This window comes from Lynx rufus, unplaced genomic scaffold (assembly GCF_022079265.1).
Source record: "Lynx rufus isolate CCGP_SWC_20201006 ecotype Redwood Valley unplaced genomic scaffold, mLynRuf1.p SCAF_7, whole genome shotgun sequence".
Lineage (NCBI taxonomy): Eukaryota > Metazoa > Chordata > Mammalia > Carnivora > Felidae > Lynx > Lynx rufus.
The window spans coordinates 68,485,189-68,506,152 of NW_025814889.1; the positions used below are offsets into that span (position 1 = coordinate 68,485,189).

The following is a 20,964-nucleotide window of genomic DNA, read 5'->3' on the forward strand; positions in this document are numbered from 1 at the left end:
GCTTTTGACCTAGAGAATGAGACGAGGAAAGTATCTTACTTGAATGCAGTGTTCTCTCAATGTGAAAAATAAATCCAATATTTTGGTAGAAAGTAGCTTCATATTTTTGTCCCCTGAATGTTTTGTTGTCTGTTCCTATAAAGGCCAGATGGATGAGGAATATGAAGAAATATACATGTAATTTATGAAGAGTCCTTGTCTTTGAGAAAGAAAAATAGCATGGGGTACTACTAATATTATCCAGTTTGGCATATAATTTCAACACACTTCACCCAAAAAGTGTTTAATCTTTACATATACTCCTTGAGATATTGCTTGGCAAGAGATACAATCTCGTCATTATAAGTATGTGACATTTGATTATTTTCCATGGAAATTTTCATTGCTGGTCTCTTTTCTGAAAAAAAAAAAACATAATTTTTAATGCATATGATCAAGATGAAGAAACTATTGAAACATCCTCAATTTTCTAAAAGCGGACCAACTTTTATCTCGAAAGCATATATGCCTTAAAATCAAAAGATACACTATCAAATGAAATATTTAAGATTATACATTTAATTAAAATATGCAAGTCCACCTTCATACACACACACACACACACACACACACACACACATATATATATATATATATATATATATATATATATATATATATACTTATGTCTTTGTTGAATTTGAAGGTAGCATACAGTCCTTTTTTTTAAAATTTATTTTAATGTTTATTTATTTTTGAGAGACAGAGAGACAGAGCACGAGTTGGGGAGGGGCAGAGAGAGAGGGAGACACAGAATCTGAAACAGGTTCCAGGCTCTGAGCTGTCAGCACAGAACCCGATGCAGGGCTTGAACTCATGAACTGCGAGATCATGACCTGAGCCAAAGTCGGATGCTTAACTGACTGAGCCACCCAGGCGCCCCTATACCATACAGTACCATAAATAATTTAAGGCCAGTTTAGAATGAACATAATGCTATTTCAGAGTGATAAAAGTAGTTGTTTCAGGAAAGCTAATGAAATTATAAATTGAGAATTTGTGATTATTACAATCTCTTTCGTGGCACTGCCAGAGGGCACTAGAGAAGCAGATGTTAGATGGGCCAGGACTGGCTATTTCTGCATTGAAACCCAATAATGTTAAAGGGGGTTTAACTATTACAAACCTGTACCTGTTGAGATGAGGACAAATTTTGTGAAATAGTGTGCAATCACTAATATATCCCTCTTATTAAATACAACAAAGATTTAGTTAGTTGTAAGTCTCTCCTGTTTGCTGTTTGTGGAATACAAGTTGGAGAAAATCGAAAGGAAAAACCCTAACCTTGAAGACCTGAGATTCTCTTAAGAGTATCTTTCACAGAACAGAATTTTTCTTATTTTAATAAAATCAAGCTTGTCTTTTGTTTTCTTTAATGAACCATGGTTTTGTGTTCTGTCTAAAAATCCATCGCCATACCCAAGATCATATTCAAGTCATTGACTGAACTGGGAACAACTAATACCTATAGTCCTATAGTTCGTCAAAGGTCTCCCAAGTGACTTTCTGAAATTCTTACGCTACCACTAATGTAGCAAATGGAAACTCAAGATACAATCCAGTGCAGATCAATGATATTCTATTTAAACTATATGCATAAGTGCATCAAACAACCATTTCCCCTTAAATTTAATGATCTTATGCATTGGTAGTAACAGTAATGACATAAACATCAGGATCGTTATATAAATACAATGTACTTAGAAGATATTTATGAGCTTTAAACTTCTATAAATAATATTTACTTTTACTCTCTACATATCTAGTCTACTTAAATTTTTAAAAATTGTTTGAACAATTCACACTAAAATTGTCATTGATTGAGGATAGAGTTAAAATAGTAGTCATCTTGTCTTCAAGAAGAGAATCTAAAAATACTGATAAAACTGCACTTCACTGCTTGTCGTTTTAAGCATTTTCATGTGAATTGGGAAGAAACAAAGCATCTCCAGATCAGCAGGTGTTACTAAATTGTTCCAATCAGAAAAGCTGTGCAATTGGGAGAGACTCAAGGAAGAGCTTATAAAATTGTCCAAGTGGGAAGAAAAATGGCATATGATTTTTATCATGGATACGCACAAGGTCATTTCTTTCAGAGATTGAAAAATCTAGAGCCTACATCCAAATGAAAGTCTCCAGTTATCACAGATTTGGAATTTACTCCTCATTTCCTCTGGTGTGTGGTTATATCCCAAAAGGCCAGGAAATACTGGGCATCGTCAGGAAAATTATTAGAAGTGAAGCAGAAAACGTTATATGCATTTCTGGCTTTTTACAGCCTCGGGAAGAATATGGAACTAGACACTGCTCACAGCAGGACTTTCACAGTCATTAGCAGAGGGCTTCTGTGAATACCTTGCATTTGTGATCTTATTTATGGTTGTATTGGGCCTGAGGGCCTTTAGAACATATGCCCCTACTCTTTCCTTTCTTGTTTAAACGTTGACCATGTAAACCACAACGTTTTTAAATGTTGATCATGTAAACCAAATAGCTTGCATAAAACAACAGTTTGGAGAAGTACATTGTTGGAAATAAATCTTAGTTTCTATCATTCCTCTGATTCTGATCCAGCAATTTGCTATCTGAAATAGAATGGTGATATGGAATGTAACTGAGGTCTATAAATTCTTGAATGGCAAATTTCAGTGATTCCAACTAAAAATGAGTCATCTCCTTTTTAAAATATTTCAGGCAAGTTTAGAAAAATTGGAGCTTCATACTTAGAGAAACTAACTTGAGGATTTTATTAATCAGCGACATGTACCAAATAGGTATTGATACAACGCTAATAACACTAGAACAGGAAGAATGAATATAGTGTGGCTTCTTGCTTTTAGAAATTTCATGAGTTGATATACAAATATATACATATACATATAATGATATATGCATAAGATGTACATAAGATGTATAAATTAAATTTTGAAAGGATTGGCAAATGTATGAGAAAATTGGCAAAATCATTTATTGAATACTGACTGTGAGCCAGGTACACTGCTGTCTTATGTGCATTGTCTCAAAATAATTCTTGCTGTGTCTTAATGGGATAGATTTTATTATCCTCATTTTATGAAGGGTGATATTGAGGCTTGGAGAGTTTAAATAATTTTTCCAAAGACACTGTAAACACTACTGAGGCAAGATTTAAATAATATAATAAAACTACTCATTCAGGGAAGCTGGAACAAAGCTCTCATCTTCAAGGTTGTTTTTAGAGAAGACAAAAATGTCTCTGTGGCGTTCACCTTAAACTCTCTTAAAAAATAAATTGGAGGAGTGAACCATAACTTTGCTCTAGCAGAGACATTTTAATGATCTTATGTAAGAATATCCTCCTTCCTAGCCACACATGCTAGTATTAATTCATATGGGGCATATGGCTCTTAGCTCTTCTCTGTAAGTGCTGCCATATTGATGTCATATGAGTAATTCTCTTCTCGTCTTCCTGCTGTGAAGCATCACTCTCCCCTTCCAGAGAAACAGCTGCTTCCCAACATGGGTATGCTTGTGATGAATTCTAAACCAGTTGGTCAGATCCCATATCCATGTAATTTGTTTATGGACTGTTCTAGATGTTCCTGAGTACAGGCATTGGTCACATGTGTAAAAAAAATTAAACAAAAAAGAAAAAGTGACTCAGGAAAGAGCCTAATTTCCCCAGAGCATCTACAAATTCATTCATTCTCTCATTAAAAACTCATTCAGCACCTATTGTGCTCCAGACTGTTTGACCGCTAGCTGAGAGATTATCAACACAGCCACCTGTTCCAAGCATTTGCAGTCTCGTGGAACAGACAATTGTATCAAGAATCACAGAAGGTGTGTTAAGTACCATAAGCTATGTGAGGAGTTATGAGAGCACAAATGAGGACCAACTGAGGCTAGGGGGGTTGAGGGGTGGCTTCCTGGAGGAACTAACTACTGTTGCATCATAAAGGACATTTTGAGTATTGATAGGAGGACAAAAATGAGATGATTAGTCTAGAAAGGGGAAAAAACATGTTGCAAAAGCTCAGAGGCATGAAAGCATGACTCATTTGAGGGACTATAAGTAGTTAAGCGTGACAACACTGGGTGCTTTGGGAGATGCAATGAGAGATGGGCAGAAAAGAATTTTGAATAAAGCACCTAAATGTTTTCCTCAGGATTATGAAGGCAAATATCTTTGTTCAAATGGGAATGGAGATTCTGTGTTTCTGGCATTTTTCTCTAAAATCTTTTTAAACATGTCCAAATTTTCTTTCACTTATAGCAACACAATGTAAAATAATTTTATTTTTCTTGTAGTTTCTGAGGAAGACAAAGGATTTGGACCAATTTTCGAAGAGCAGCCAATCAATACCATTTATCCAGAGGAATCACCAGAAGGAAAAGTTTCACTAAACTGTAGGGCACGAGCCAGCCCTTTCCCAGTTTACAAGTAATGTACCTCACTGCTCTTTTCATAGTGGCGTGTCAGACCAGATTATAGATCAACATCTGTGACCCTGTAATGATAGTAAAAAGTTATAATATAAAGCTGTTAACAAAATACAGGGATATTAACAAAAATATTGGCATACAAGTTATCAAAATAGAGTAGTTTAATGCCCAGATAATAAGTTTCCTTAAATATATGCAAATAATCCACTTACTATTTTCTGCACAGATAATGCCAATGCTTTTTGATATTATCTATTTAAAAATTTTCTAATGGTGATCATGGATTTAAGCACATAAAAGGCTATGTGAAAATCATGCACAATTTAAATATACTCATTTGAGAATAAAATGTTCTTATATGCATTGACCTGGATAATGCATACTTACATATTATAGATGATATTCCTGTATCAACTACATTTAGAGAGCTTGCACTTATAATCCTGAAAGCACCACTTTTTTCAGTAGTATCAAATCTATATTCCAGATAATACAGCAAATTTCTTAAATATCCCCGCCTATTAGACAATTCATATAAATATATCTCCCTCTGTTTTTCTGAGGTACGTATTTATATTATAAAAAAAGAACAATGGGTTTTTCTGCTTCAGATGGTTCAGAAAAGTATACTAACAATTCCTAGCCTGATACAATGAATTAGATTAAAAAATCAACCTGACACCAATGGATTTGAATTTCACCTGTGAAATGGTTCCATGAAGACAAAGCAAGTGATTGATGGGGAAATTGGGACTTTAGTGCATTAATGTCAGTTAACTTAATTGAAGGTTGTCACTCAACAAGATTGATTTTCATAGTATTTTTTTCTCAGTAGAAAAACAACTGTCTATTGTTATAAAAAGTCGTTATCAAATTTCATTCTAATTGAATTTATTTTCTCTTGAGTTCAAGAGACTCTCTTAAGTCTCTGGGTTAAATTACAAAATTATTCTTAAAATAAAATATGAATTTATATACAAAATCACCATCCCTTTGAAATTATTTTTATTGTTTCAATTTCATGCATGGGAGTACAAAGTAAATAGACATTTTATAAATTATAAGTAATATGTTTGTTCTGAAAATATTTGATGAGCTAGACTTGTTTCCACCCTTAAGCCATACATAATAGGTGTTTATATACATAGTTATGGGCATGGAATAGTATAACTAATAGGGACTGTAGAGGAGATCTAACCCAAGCACATAGTTTTATAGGAAAGGAAGTTGAATCTTGAATATATAAACTGACTTGCTTCAGAGTTAGTAATCACAGATCTAGGACTGAAACACAGGTTTTATGGCTTTCAAAGAAACATATAATTTTTTCAGTATGTGTCTATATAGATAGGTTGATAACATCTCAAATGCTGTTTCAGTGATCTCAAAAGCTATTTCAGTGATGCTTATTTTGTGACACTTTGTCCTTGACACTCATACATGGAAACTTAGCAGATCAGTCTATAGGCTGAAATGGAGGCACCATAACAGAAGAGATTGTTCTCAGATAGTGTTCTAGAATTGGGAGTTTCTCACTGTGCTCAACCCCTTCCCAACCCCACAGATACAGTAAGAAGCAAAACTTTGCATAACTGCAACTTAATACACATTGATTAACAACTCCCTTTTTTCTCTTCTCTCCAGTCTCTGGCATCCACCATTCTATACTTTGCTTCGCTAGTTTCACTATTATAGATACCTTATATAAGTAGATCTCATATTCAGCGTTCTTATCAAAATTTAAAATGTAAAAATAAGAGAGAAAGCTTTGCTTGACAAATATATCACCGACTCCCTTCCATAGGTTGTACCAGCACTGAATGCCTAGGATGAGTGTGGCCTCCTGACCTTTCACCTTAATATAGAGAGCTGGAAGGAGAAGTAGATGTTTAATTCTGTTATGAAGGCAGTCTGCATTTGACAACAAGAAAGAAAGAAAGAAAGAGAGGAAGGGGGAAGGGAGGAAGAGAGGAGGGAAGGGAGGGAGGAAAGAAGGAAGGAAGAAATAGGAAAGGAGGGAGGAAGAAAGGGAAGGAAAGAAAGAATTCAGCTCATGATGCAGCATGTCTGATTGAAAAGAACATTTGAAGTTTTTAAAATTTACTTAATATTCAGAGCGAGCCATACTAACCTTGGTCATCATACAACGGGTCATTCACACAGTAGTTTTATATTTATGGCATATTCCATGGTAATGTCTTATTCATGGCAACACCCTGAAAGGCACAGCAGGGAACCTTACCTTTTACTTACCAGCCTTGAAGCTTTCATCATCTTGCTTTGACCCCCAAAATAATAAGAATGCTAATTAAATTGCATTTAAAACTGTTTGAAAGGAGTTACAAGAATGGTGTGTATTCCTGAAAGTAAAGTAAACCAGTGAACCTACCCAATCGTAGCAAAACTTAATCATTATATAACCTAAAAGGCAGAATCAAATGTACTGGAGAAGAATTAATGCAATAAGCAAAAATTTGGAGTCATCATAGTGGAAAAACAAAATAAAATTGGAATTGCTCAACAAGGAAACCCATTGCCTTGGCAAGTGCTAAACAACTTGACAATGGATTGTTCAAGTAGGGCCAACATTGCCATCAAACTGGGGGGAAGGAAGATTTATTCATTGGGTTGGAATTTGGGAGGCTTTCAAAATGCAAAAGCCCAGTTTTCTGGGTTTGCTTTTAAATTACGTCCTATATTATAAAAGTTAAAACTAAAAATGTTCCAGTAATTTGATTTAATAAAAAGTATTCTAAAATGTTTAGGCTTTTTTTGGTAAGATTCTAACCCTAATTAGAAGTGTGCAAGGCAACGAGCCATGAGGCCCCAGCCCACTAATTGACCATGGCTCTTGCCTGTGACATTGCTGAAGACATGAACCCTGATACAGAATGAGTATGTATATTACACAGATGGTCAGCTTAATTGAAAACTATTTTCTACATTTATTCTTCTCAAAATCTCACCAAGAAAGTTAGATTCCTGTTTTTAGTCAATTTATTTATAACACAATCCCCTAAATATACCTGCAATTGTATATTGGCTTGGAAACAAAAGATCCAATTGATTTTTGCAATTTTCAAATTGTGTGATCGACCTCTAGTGGTCAGAATGTGACATTTACTCAGTAGAACCCTGACTTCAATTAGTTTTATTGAAAAACTATTTTGATATATAGAATCAGAAATTTATATTTTATTTTTTATTTTATACTAGAGTAATGCATTAATATTTTATGCAACACATCTGGATATGCATGAATCTTACTAGTACATAGATGATTATCATTTGTAATCTATGTATATCTGCTAAGAAACCAATTAATGTAGCAAAATTCAGTGAAATATATGTCTCTGCAGATGTCTTATTAATAAAGAGAAAATGTTTCATGCACTTTAACATTTACCTTTATGTGTCTGATCTAAATCATAAATTATGAGCCCAGCGACCCAGAATTATAGGGTGTGAAGAAATACCATACCAAGTCATCTACTTAATCATCTGATTTCACATGGAGCCATACCCATATTATTTTAGAATGACATTAGCCCAGTATGCTATTTGCAGGCCTCATGACCTTTGATATGACATTTGTTTTTCTTTCTCATAGATGGAGAATGAATAATGGGGATATTGACCTGACAAGTGATCGGTACAGTATGGTAGGAGGAAACCTGGTTATCAACAACCCTGACAAACAGAAAGATGCTGGAATATATTACTGTTTGGCATCAAATAACTATGGGATGGTCAGAAGCACTGAAGCAACCCTGAGCTTTGGATGTAAGTGACTGTAACTTTAACATGGTCAAGTGTATTTAGGTGAAGTAAAAATTAGATGTCATAATAAGAGTTCAATAAGAAAAATCAAGATGAAAAGAAAATGAAAGAAAGGATCCATAGATAAAGTGGGTCTTATCACATTTAAAACTGTGTGGAGAGGGGTGCCTCGGTGGCTCAGTCGGTTAAGCATCCTACTTTGGCTCAGGTCAAGATCTCACCTGTCATGAGTTTGAGCCCCATGTTGCGCTTTGTGCTGACAGCTCAGAGCCTGGAGCCTGCTTTAGATTCTGTGTCTCCCTCTCTCTCTGCTCACACTCTGTCTCTCTCTTTCTCTCTCAAAAATAAATGTAAAAAAATTTTTAAAAAAAGATTGTGGAGAGAAAATTTCAAGAGTGAAGCGTCGTGAAACAAAGGCCATGTTCTGCGGGATTTTGAATAACTTTCTAAAAACTAGTTTCGGTGGAAGTGTCAAGCCATGTGTTCTCAATGGAAGCTTTTGGGGGCAGAAACCATCTTCGACATTGTAACTAACAGTTTCTGTTCTCTAAAGTTGAACTCTACCTGACAGAATCTTAATCCATAGTACTTAATTTACCTTATTAAGAATACATTAAATTAAATTAATTAAATTATTTTAAGTTTAAAATATTCTCCTTATAGAGGCAGTTGTGAAAAAATATCTTCAGGAAACTTGTGCTAAACTTAAAGATAGAAGCTATTCTAGAAGAAAATTGCACATTGAAAGAGGGGTTGGGCTAGATGACCTCCAGTATGTGATTTTATAAGTTAGCACTTAAATCCTTTGCAAAATCAATTATAGGATAAAAACCATGTTTTTTTAATCAAAAAAATTGTTTTAATGTTTATTTATTTTGGAGATAGAGACAGAATACAAGCAGGGGAGGGGCAGAGAGAGAGACTGAGACAGATTCTCAGGGTCCAGGTACTAGCTGTCAGCACAGATCTCCATGCAGGGCTTGAACTCATGAACCGTGATATCATGACCTGAGCCAAAGCCGGATGCTTAACTGACTGAGCCACCAGGCACCCTGAAAACTATGTTTTAAGAGGACCCATGTGGCAGTGATTACCAGAGGGTGTGAACAATCAGACTCAATTAATGTGGCCACAGTTGGGGGCGCCTGGGTGGCGCAGTCGGTTAAGCCTCCGACTTCAGCCAGGTCACGATCTCGCGGTCCGTGGGTTCGAGCCCGCGTCGGGCTCTGGGCTGATGGCTCAGAGCCTGGAGCCTGTTTCTGATTCTGTGTCTCCCTCTCTCTCTGCCCCTCCCCCGTTCATGCTCTGTCTCTCTCTGTCCCAAAAATAAATAAAAAAAACGTTGAAAAAAAAAATTTAATGTGGCCACAGTTGGAATATAAATAATAAACCCAGTTCTTGAAGAAACAATAGAACAATTGCATTGCATTGAAGAAAAAGGAACCTAAATAACTTTTTAAAAGGAAAGTCAAGTCAAAGGGCAGAAACATTCTGCTTTCTTTAATAATGGAATGGGATCAAGTAAAACCAATTTCAAGGTTGGGAGGAAGCATTTAAATAATGGCTTCACATGCAGAGGTTATAGTGACATTAAGTTATCATTGTTGAAATGTCAGCTAAGTATTTGAGGATAGGGTTGGCATTCAAGTGAGGCATCAAGATGAGAGATATATATCTGAAGGGCTCTCTGCAAAAAGGTAATAATTAGAATGATGACTTTTCTGAGATACAAATATATTCAGAGAGGTAACAGTTTGATTTTATAATTCACGTACTGAGAAGTAGGAGATGAGGCAGGGCTGAAACAGAATGAGCATGAGTAAAACAAATAAAGAATAAAATAGAGTATCATGAGGGGTGCCTGAGTGGCTTAGTCAGTTAACCATCTGACTTCAGCTCATGTCATGATCTCGTGGTCTGTGGTTCAAGCCCTGTGTTAACGGCTCAGAGCCTGGAGCTTGCTTCAGATTCTGTGTCTCCCTTTCTCTCTGTCCCTCCCCCACTCATGCTCTGTCTCTTCCCATCTCTCAAAAATGAGTAAGTGTTAAAATTTTTTTAAAAATAATATAAAAAATAGGGGCGCCTGGGTGGCGCAGTCGGTTAAGCGTCCGACTTCAGCCAGGTCACGATCTCGCGGTCCGTGAGTTCGAGCCCCGCGTCGGGCTCTGGGCTGAAGGCTCAGAGCCTGGAGCCTGTTTCCGATTCTGTGTCTCCCTCTCTCTCTGCCCCTCCCCCGTTCATGCTCTGTCTCTCTCTGTCCCAAAAATAAACATTGAAAAAAAAAATATATAAAAAATAGAGTATCATGAAACTAAACAAAATGTGAATTCTAAGTAAACAGAAAAGAATGAAGGAGATGAGACTAAGGAAAACTCAGAATTTGAAAAGGAGAAAAAGTTGGTGACTAGGATCCTGCCATTCATCCTGTTCCTTCACCCCCTTGGAGTCCTCCCCTCGGGAAGAGAAATAGACTTTTCAAATGAGTTTGTGACTCCAAGTCACTCCTCTTTACTTATTTGGTAGCATCCTGGTTTTGTCTGAGCCAATTGTATTTCCAGATGGAAATTACTTACTGAGATTGAAATTACCTCACTAAGATTCTCCCTAAACTTGAAGCAAAGGTTGAGGATATTTGTAATCTTCAGGGTTGTTAGCACACTTACGTAGGCCGATACTAATATCCAGTTGCTGGAGTTCGTCACAGAAGTCTTTTAGAGTCTATGCAAATGCCAGCGTATAAAAGCAGAATTGAGTCGCACAGGCTCCACCAAAGCAACTGAGAAGTATCATATCCAAAAATGAGTTAGTAGGTAAAAAATATACTTTAATGAAAATCTCTATTGACTGGAGAGTGAATGTGTTCCTTTTTGCTTTCATAATTAGATCTTGACCCTTTCCCACCTGAGGAGCGTCCTGAGGTCAGAGTGAAAGAAGGGAAGGGAATGGTGCTTCTCTGTGATCCTCCCTACCATTTTCCAGGTAAATTAAGTTCCTCTGTGACTGTAAGCATCTGTGCAATGAACGCATCAGGTTTCAATTTTCTTAACAATAATGATACATTTATGATTAAATAAGACTCAATATTTGTCTAACCTTGTAATGTATCACTTAATAATGGTTATAGACCCTTCTAGGCTCTCTAGTCACTTGGCCCTAATTCCAAAGGTCTGGAATCATATTGGTTTATAAACAACATATATGTTAGATTATGCCCTTATTAACATTCTTGTTACACAGGAGAAAATATGATAGAGTATTTACAAATTATTTTAAAAATAGAACAGTGCTGGTCAGTCATTTCATTAAAAATATTATATCTACAGTATACTGTGAATTATATAAATGCTTAAAAAGGATAAAGACATAATAAATTACTAATCTCTTTAGGGCATCTATCTGCAAGAATAATCATCCAATTTAGAAAGGGGTTAAATTGTCATCTGTAACAAGATTTAACCTTTGAATACAGGTTTTCTGTACTTTGATATGGCTAAAAGAAAAGCCACCAAGTGCTAATTAAAAGATGAACACTTTATATACTTTCATTAATTTTCATTTGCTTTTTTTATAAAATATCTTCTTGAAACATATAAACACTACTTTTCACAGTGGAAAAAAACAATGTTTTATATTCTAATATTATGGCATAAATTTGTCTTTAAAGACCTTCGTAGAGAATATATTCTATTACAATTATATGTATATGAAGTCTGGTTGTTTATATATCAAATATCAGTAGTTTTCTCTCTAATAAAACAGGAGAAATACTATTAAATGCTAAATATAGGAGGAACATAGAATTCAAAATGATGTAACAACCTTTCTATGAGAGAGTAATCTTTTATTATGTAGAACTGCTAAAACTACAGGGAAAAAAATCCCCTGATCTCCATAGCATTTCCCACAAACAAAGATAATGATCATAAATAGCCAATGACTACATTTGACTACATTCAGCACTGGATGGGTTTCATTTAATCACTCATTCATTCAACAAATCTCTTGTGAGCACCTGTTATACAATTACGCGTGCCAGGCACTGTGTATGCCTGATAGGCAAGAATACCTATTTGAGTAAAAAAGGAAAATCCACCGGCCCTCAGGGATTTGCTACTGGAAGAGACAGCCAACAGACAAGATCCATAGTTAACAGGTATAGCTTTTCCAAGATTCCATTTGAACTACATTCCTACCAAGATATTGGTAGTAGGTAAGCTCCAGGGTGGAAAATTAATTCAGGGAAGGGAAAGAGTAAGTGTTAAAGGGATAGCTGAACTCTTGTAAGGGACAATGCTGTGAAGGTAACTTTGAATAAAGCCCTGAAGGAAATGAAGAGGCTAACAGTGCAGATGTCTGAGATAAGGGCATACCAGGCGGATGCAGCAGCAGGAGCAAGGGGTGAGATGGGACTATGGAGGGAGATCAAGGAAGTCAGGGTGACTGAAATAGAGCGAATGAGGTAGAAGGTAGTAAGAAATGAAATTGGAGAGACACAAGAGCTGTATCACATGGGACCTTATAATTCATAGTGATTACACTGGCTTTAACTAGAGTGAGATTTTCATTGGAGGGCTTAGACCAGAGGAGTCCAATGACATTGCTTAAGTTATAGAAAGATGAGTCTGGCTGCTGTTTTAAGAAAAGACTTAGTGGAAATTCATTTCTAAATCTGTTACTCAAAATAGGAGTGCAAAAGGAAAAAAGATATAAAGACACAGTGTGGTTAACAATCTTCATTTTATTTTTAAAATGCATTAGGGAAGATGGGTCATGAAATTTTGGAATTTCCTATATTAATGCAAGGTCTGATTCTACTTACCAATCATGAAATTCTAAGCAAAACATTTAACCTCTGAGTCTCATTTAGCCTATCAGTGAAATCAAAGTAAGAATATTAATAATCCATACAATATTTGAGAGAGAAAGACAGATACCATTGCTTATCGCCCTGCTTATATTTACTCAAAAAAAATATGGTAGCTTTTGGAAAAAGCACTGTTTGTCTTGGCTTACATCCAACATTTGTTCTGCAATAGCCTAGTTTGGATTATGCCTTAGCTTACTGCTAGAAAACAACAGTTATAAGAGACAATATTTTCTTCCAGATGACCTTAGCTACCGCTGGCTTCTAAATGAATTTCCTGTATTTATCACAATGGATAAACGAAGATTTGTGTCTCAGACAAATGGAAATCTCTACATTGCAAATGTCGAGGCATCAGACAAAGGCAATTATTCCTGCTTTGTATCCAGTCCTTCTATTACAAAGAGTGTGTTCAGCAAATTTATCCCACTCATTCCACTACCTGAACGTAAGTATTTTGTTACACACTATTTTTGCAGATTGTCTGCTTATGGGAGTACTTACAATATGAAAAGAAATATCCAGTGGGAAGACTTGTTGGCTGCCCAGTCAGGGCAAACAGAAGATACACAAACAGAATACTTTGAAAGTCTTGGTCATTACTTAGTTTTTCTGATGGAGATTTACATGTTAAAAGTGCCCTAAGATGGTCCAGGTCAGACTGGTTGCTTCTAGTTCAGAGAATGTGTAGGCACTGATTCATTAGCCTAATACCCATATATTGGTTACAGTGGGAATCACTGACCTCTGCTTTTATTCTCATGTCCATTCAAAGCTTTTAGTAACTTAATGAAAGAGAACAAATGATTAGATCAAAACAAGCTATAGTGATTATAGAATTAGGAAATAAACGCAGTTTTATTACTTTGATATTTTAAGGAACTATTTACATGAAGCAAATTAGTGTACGTATTGCCTTTCTGCTATAAGTAAGTAGCATGGGGTATCACTACCATGATGCCATAATTGATGATCACTGACAGACCTGAATGGCATTTCCAAGATTCCAGTTGAACAGCATTCCTTATTTTAATGCATCACTTCCTAAGAAAATCAGACTTCAACATATTTGCTTACTTCCCATTGTTTTTATCATAGTCCTACTGTTACCAGTGAGTCTGGTAACACATCAGTGTTCAGTGAGTTCAGGCTTCTGAAGAAATACTGGGAATTGTTGTTCACAGACGTAGGCTTGGTTCCTGCCTCTATTCTAAATAAGAAATGGGGAAAATGTCATCACATCACTGTGGCTGCATTTTTTCTACTCAAGATTGTGGTCACGTAGTTGGTATTCAATAAATATTTTTTGACTTCTGGCTCTTTTTTCTCTCCACAATCTTGGAGATACTTGAGATCTACTACCTCATAGAATCATAAGCAGCCAGCGTGTAAAAACTTCTATAGGTTTCTTTCTTATTCTACCCCAGAAGTTCATCTCATCTATTTATTTCTTACTAGCATCTCTGTGGAAGAAGTGTTTCTCTTCCTGTTCTAGCTAATTCTTCCAGTTGCACTAGTTCATTTACCATTTGATTCATTTAGAGACTTCACTATATCATTTAATTCCTGCTTTTTTTCTCAGAATCTTTATTCTCCATTCATTTCCCTCTGTGTATTCTTTTGTATTAACTGCAAACAATCTTGACAATTTCTTATTTGCTAAATCCAAAGTATACTTTTCAATTCTGAATTTGTATGAACTTTGACACTATTGATCTCCTATGCTTCTCTTGAACTCTTCTTTCTTTTCCTAATTTTCCCAGCTCCTTCCCTCCCCTTATCTTCCACCTGCCTCTCTGACAAATTCTATGCAGTACCCTTCCCCAGATCTTCCTCCTTCTTATATTTCTCTCTAATCTTTTTTCAGATATTCTTACCAATTTATGCCTTTCGACAGCAGCACTATGGAGATGAGTCCACATTCTTATGTCTAAAACTTTTCTCTTTGTTTAGGACTTAATTCTACCTACCTCCTAGACTTGTCATACAGAATGTTTTTGAGAATGTTGAGTTCAAAATGTTCCAGACACATCTGCCATCTCATGTCTAAAACTTCTAGTGCTCTTCATCTTGTTTGGTAGTATTGTCATATCTCTACTATCTCAGAATAGCATTTTTAATCATCAAGTCCCGTCCTCTCCTCATCCTCCAGATAGCTAATTCAGTGGTCTGCAGCTAGTATGTAAGCACTTGGGAAGTTTGCGGAAATGTACAACCCATAAATACTAATTCAGCAGGTCTGGGATGTGACCCAGGAATTTGTAGGTTCAGCAAGCATCCCCAGTGATTACAATTAATTGGATCCTTTATCTATGAGTTGTGAAAACATTGACCCAAAGAGCAGTCCTGTTGATTCTGCCTCTGAAAGACAGCTTCGACCAGTTCTTTCCTTTTAATTCCTACTGCTCAAGCCCTCATCTGTTTTGCCTGAAGTAATGACAAAGCCTTCCTTAGATACTCTTCTAAAATTCTCTTCTCCATGTTCCATTCTTTAAAACTTCCAACAAGATTTTCTACTTAAACCAAAGGTGATATTCATATAAATTCTCTTTCCCAAATGCACTGGCAGTTAATCACCAAGGAAATTATTCTCAAAATGTTTAATGTCACAGTTTCAAGCCTTCTAGATAATAGATTCAAGCTCATCTTCAACACATATATTTTGTGAATTTTTGAAAAAATTCCCTGCATACTCCTGAAACTTTGTCTTAATATGTTGTTTCCTCAACCCGAACTGGTCTGGTGAATTCAAATACTCTTCTTGCCTGAAATTCCCATAGGCCCTGCATAATCAACCATCCTCCTTAGGTGCCACCCTTTCAGACCACTTATTTTTGTTTTGACTTGTATTTTCAGTCATTGTGTATCTATTTGTCTCTTAGTATCAATGAAGTGCAAAGTACTATTCATACTATAATCTTAAACCATGCATTTTGCCTTTCTGAGCCTGTTTCTGTGACTGTAAGATTGAGGGAATAAAACATCTCTCAGTACAGATGTGCTCAATACATTCAATAAGGTAACTATATTGATAAGCACAGTGTTGTCTGAATAAACACTTTTCTTCGGTCCCTCTCTCCTTCCCTCTTTTCAACTTATTTCCCTTTTGCCATATGCATGTCTTTCTTCTTTTTTCCCTCTTTTCTCGCCTGGCCTCTTTCTTTTACACTCTTCTCTCTTACTTCTACCCTTCTCCCTCATTTCCCTTGTCCTTTCTCTTCCTTCCTAAGTCTCATTTAGCGCCTGGCACAGTGTTTCACACATTTTTGATGCTCTTTAAGATTTCTTGAAAAAAAAATTTTTTTATATTTATTTTTGAGACAGGGAGAGACAGAGCATGAACAGGGGAGGGTCAGAGAGAGGGAGACACAGAATCCGAAACAGGCTCCAGGCTCTGAGCTGTCAGCACAGAGCCCAACGCGGGGCTCGAACTCACAGACTGCGAGATCATGACCTGAGCCGAAGTCAGCCACTTAACTGACTGAGCCATCCAAGCGCCCCTTGAAAATTTTGTTTAGTGAATTGAGTAAAATTAGTTACACAGCTTGAGAATGAGTCAATATGATTGGAAATGCTGGATGAAATTTATGCTATACACATACTATGCATAAACAAATAAGTCTATGCATTGTGATATGATCAGATAGTTCCCAGTACTTGAGAAATGTCTTCCATACTGAAGTAATTCTATCAAAATTACAATATTGAAAAAAAAAACTCTTTTAATTCTGCCTAATAATTAGTGGATATTTGTATTTTTCTTGATATTAGGAACAACAAAACCATATCCTGCTGATATCGTAGTTCAGTTCAAGGACATTTATGCATTGATGGGCCAAAATGTGACATTAGAGTGTTTTGCGCTTGGCAAGTAAGTATACTTATATTTTTTATTAACATATATAGAAATATATTAATTTTTGTACCATTTAGGAAATAAATGATGTAAGTGTTTAGCTATAGAGAAACAAAGTAATTTACTTTGAAATGTTGTGGACCCTTAGCTTTTGTTATCTCCTATTTAAAGTCCCGTTCCTGATATCCGATGGCGGAAGGTCCTAGAACCAATGCCAAGTACTGCTGAGATCAGCACCTCTGGGGCTGTCCTCAAGATCTTCAATATTCAGCTAGAAGATGAAGGCACATATGAATGTGAGGCTGAGAACAATAGAGGAAAGGATAAACACCAGGCAAGAATTTATGTTCAAGGTAGACATGTTATTTTAATTTTCTGTAAATTGCATCAGTATCTTATTTATAGCCATTTCCATACTTGAAAAGCTAGTATATAATAGTTTAAAAACAGTGATGTATCTTATATTATGCAAAAAGGTGAAATATTTATCCATCTAATGAAGTCACAAATATGGCTTATAAAAGTTATAAACTTCTATTAGCATCAAACTAACACCAATGGATTCATAGTAGTGTTCTTGATAATTTTCTGAAAATACAATTGATGTAACTTGTTGACTCCCTTCCTTGTTCTTTTTTTTCCCCAATACCTTTTTATTTGTAGAAGAAACTATGCATTATGACTCAGGCTAAGCCACTGACTTGCAAACTCAAGTATGCTTCAAAATCACCTGGAGGGCTTGTTAAAACACAGATTGCTGGTTGCCAGAGTTTCTGAGTTAGAAAGTTCTATTTAGGGCCCATGAATCTGCATTTCTAATAAGTTCCTAAAAGATGCTAATGCTACCAGACCAGGAGCCACAGTTTGAGAACCTCCTTTTTTCCAAAAGAGGAAAAAAAATTTTTTTGAAGCAATTTTCTTGGTCAAGTGTTTGATTCAGACACACACACGCACACCCACACACTTATATTTAGGTGGATAGAATGTTGTGTTTCAGGGACCACTTGAAACTTTTCGGCTGAAATCATTTCTGTATTATTGTACAATATAAAACTTAAAGATCACAACTAAGCAAACATCTGAGGTTTCAGTAAGCCCATTCATTTAAAGGACAAGCATCCATTGAGTGTCTACTCAGAGACACACACTATGACAGGAACAAGTGGAACTAGATAAGAGAAATACTCTCTCTGTCCTCTGTCCAGGATTCATACTGTTTTCATACTATATACAAACCTCTACATTTATACCAGTATACACAAGCAACTGAGCATATGCCTCCATACACATGTGAGAGCCAAACTGTGATATCAGAATGGGGAAGGGGCATTGTGGCCCCTACCCAGACCCAGGCCTCTGTCTATACAGGGATGAAGTAAGTGCCTTCAATGACTTAACACATGAAGTCTCACCACCACCATCCCATAGAATTCACCAGGATTAGGCTCTTTTTGCCTTTACCCTGTTCATTCCATTTGGCACAAAAAGCCACACACTCCAGGCCTCCCTTATCATCTGGACTTTAACACCTACACAGCTCTGCACATGTCCTTCTCAGTCTCCATCTCCTCCCCATCCCTAACTTCTGAAACCTTTGTACCATACTTTCTACAACACACAGGCTGCTGTCATCGCAATCCCGTATATTTTCAACTTCTCTATAACTTCTACTCTGAACTCCTCACTTAACTAAAACATGGTTCTCCCTTAAAGACACTGCTTCCCCTGTAATCCTCTCAGGCAGTGACTAATTTTCTTCCACAGCTCTCATTCCCTTTGGCTTGCAGTATACCTGCTCTTCTTGTTCCATACACTGTTTCTAGACTACCTTCCATCTCTTTTCCTTTAAATGTCCAGTTAACTATCTGTCAGGACAAACCCCCTCATTTCTCTAAGGATTTTGCTCTTGGCAGCTCTTACAAACCAGAACACTACTCTTGACATTCTTAGTGACATCAAAATCAACTTAGACTATGATTATCTTTAGTAGTTTGGCCTCTCAGTTCTATTGAACTCCTCTTCCCTAATGATCTTGTCTGTCAACCCACCTGAGCAACCTGTTCCCATGGCCACACTTCAGACCTCAACCTTACCAAAAAGTACAATCCCTTTATTTTTTTTAATGTTTATTTATTTTTAGATAGAGGTGTGGGTGCAGAGAGAGAGAGAGAGAGAGAGAGAGAGAGAGAGAATCCCAAGCAGGCTATACATTCAGCATGGACCCGATGCGGGGCTTAATCTCATGGTCAACTGTGAGATCATGACCTGAGCCAAAATCAAGACTTAGACACCTAAGTAACTGAGCCATCCAGATGCCCCCCTCCAAATTACAATCCCTTTATAATCTCAATTTCACACATTTCTTTCAAACCACTATCTCCTATCTTTCTAGTTCAGTCTCTCTAATACCCTTGGACTCTACCAGGAACTATAACCAATTAATCTAGCAACGGTTTAACATTCTTTCGTTTCCTCTAACCTCTACCCACCTCTTCCCTAAACCTGTGATCATTCATAACTGTTCCCCTGCACTCCTCCACAATGCACTCACCACCTTCTGTTTTGTCTTACTACCTTTGTAAAAGGCCAACCCCGGAAAAATCGAGGTTTTTGCCAACAGTGCCTGAACCAGAGGCTTGAATATGACTTGAGATAAACATCACCATACTTATTAGAGCATTTTAAGTTATTCATCACTAACTTCAACTGGGCCCTTGGTGCTGCCTGGCAATTATATTTTACTTCCACAGGCCCACTTACTCTTGCAGTCCCTTAGATGACCTACTCATGCTTTCACAGTTTACTTCAAACCCTAACACCTCCTCCTTCAACCTTACTCTCAGCTGATAACTTGGCTTCTTCTTTCACTGAGAAAATGAAAGATCAAGTTAGAACTTCCACAGGCTCCCACCCCACATCTATCCAATACCTTTACCCATATCTCATTGCTATGGATTCAGCTGCTGTCTGAGGCCGACACCTCTACTCTGTGCTTGATTGTGCCCTCCTACTTCCTTAAGGCTGTTGTTCCAGCAATTCCCTCTCCGGCGAAAGTAATCATTTTTTTCAATGGATCATTCTCATCAGTGTATGGTGGCTCTTGTTTCCTACTTCTTTAAAATATTTTTAAGTCTGGCTGCTGCTCCCTTTCCCTTCTTCTTGTCTCCCTGACAGATTTGTCTATACTTTCTAAATATGCTGTGGTCGATTTTTCTTCTTTTTAAAATTCACTCTTGTTTGAGTCTCATACCTACCTCCCTGCTGGAATCGTGTCTTGATCACCAATGACGTCATGTTGCTGAAGCAAATGGCCACTTGGCAGCTGTGTCTTACCTGATCCAGCAGCAACAGATGCCCCTGTTGACTGTGCTGTCCTCCACTGTCCGCTCTCTGTGCTTCGCATCTGGGATCCATACTTTGCTAACATCCTCATGCACCACTTGCATTCTCCTCCTCAATCCATATGCCCTTCAAACATGGGAGCAAGCAGGGTTTGTCTCTGAAAATCTTCTCTATTTCCTCACAACCTTGGTGATTTCATTTATGATCATTGGCTTTAATTAGGCTCTAGAGCCTGAAAATTCTGACCCAGATACTTTCTTGGAACCCTAGACTTGTATATTCAGTACCCCAACAAAATTCACTTGATATATATCAAGTATACATAGGTGACCTCCAGAAGAGAGGAAAATTCTGGTTAGAGTCTTACATTACATTTTTTAAATAAAGCTGGCATTCTACCAGGTTTCTAGTGCTTATAGATCTGTTTTTATTCAGTGTACTAAGAAAACTATGATCCAGGTTCTTAGCCGAGTAGAGTTCTAAACTATATAATGTCTAATTCTTTAGAAGAATCAAGGTGACAGCAGATATTTGTAAGGGAATCTTATTAAGGGAATTATTATTGTTCCTTTACTAATGAAACACACTCAGTTTTTATCTTTTGGTGTAATCAAACAGCCAGTTTACAAAATTAAATCATAGTCAAGCTGATTCCATT

General features: G+C 36.7%; 1 protein-coding gene across 1 annotated transcript in view; it reads left to right on the top strand.

Moving 5' to 3' along the window:
• The first annotated feature begins 2,800 nt into the window (after positions 1 to 2,800).
• The window catches only part of CNTN1 (contactin 1), a 168,253-nt gene continuing 150,089 nt past the window's right edge, over positions 2,801 to 20,964 (top strand). The window contains exons 1-7 of the mRNA XM_047066344.1: positions 2,801 to 2,813; positions 4,330 to 4,462; positions 8,075 to 8,247; positions 11,128 to 11,223; positions 13,350 to 13,556; positions 16,880 to 16,979; positions 17,136 to 17,317. Coding sequence (XP_046922300.1) covers positions 2,801 to 2,813; positions 4,330 to 4,462; positions 8,075 to 8,247; positions 11,128 to 11,223; positions 13,350 to 13,556; positions 16,880 to 16,979; positions 17,136 to 17,317 — 904 coding nt within the window. The remainder of the gene's footprint in view (positions 2,814 to 4,329; positions 4,463 to 8,074; positions 8,248 to 11,127; positions 11,224 to 13,349; positions 13,557 to 16,879; positions 16,980 to 17,135; positions 17,318 to 20,964) is intronic.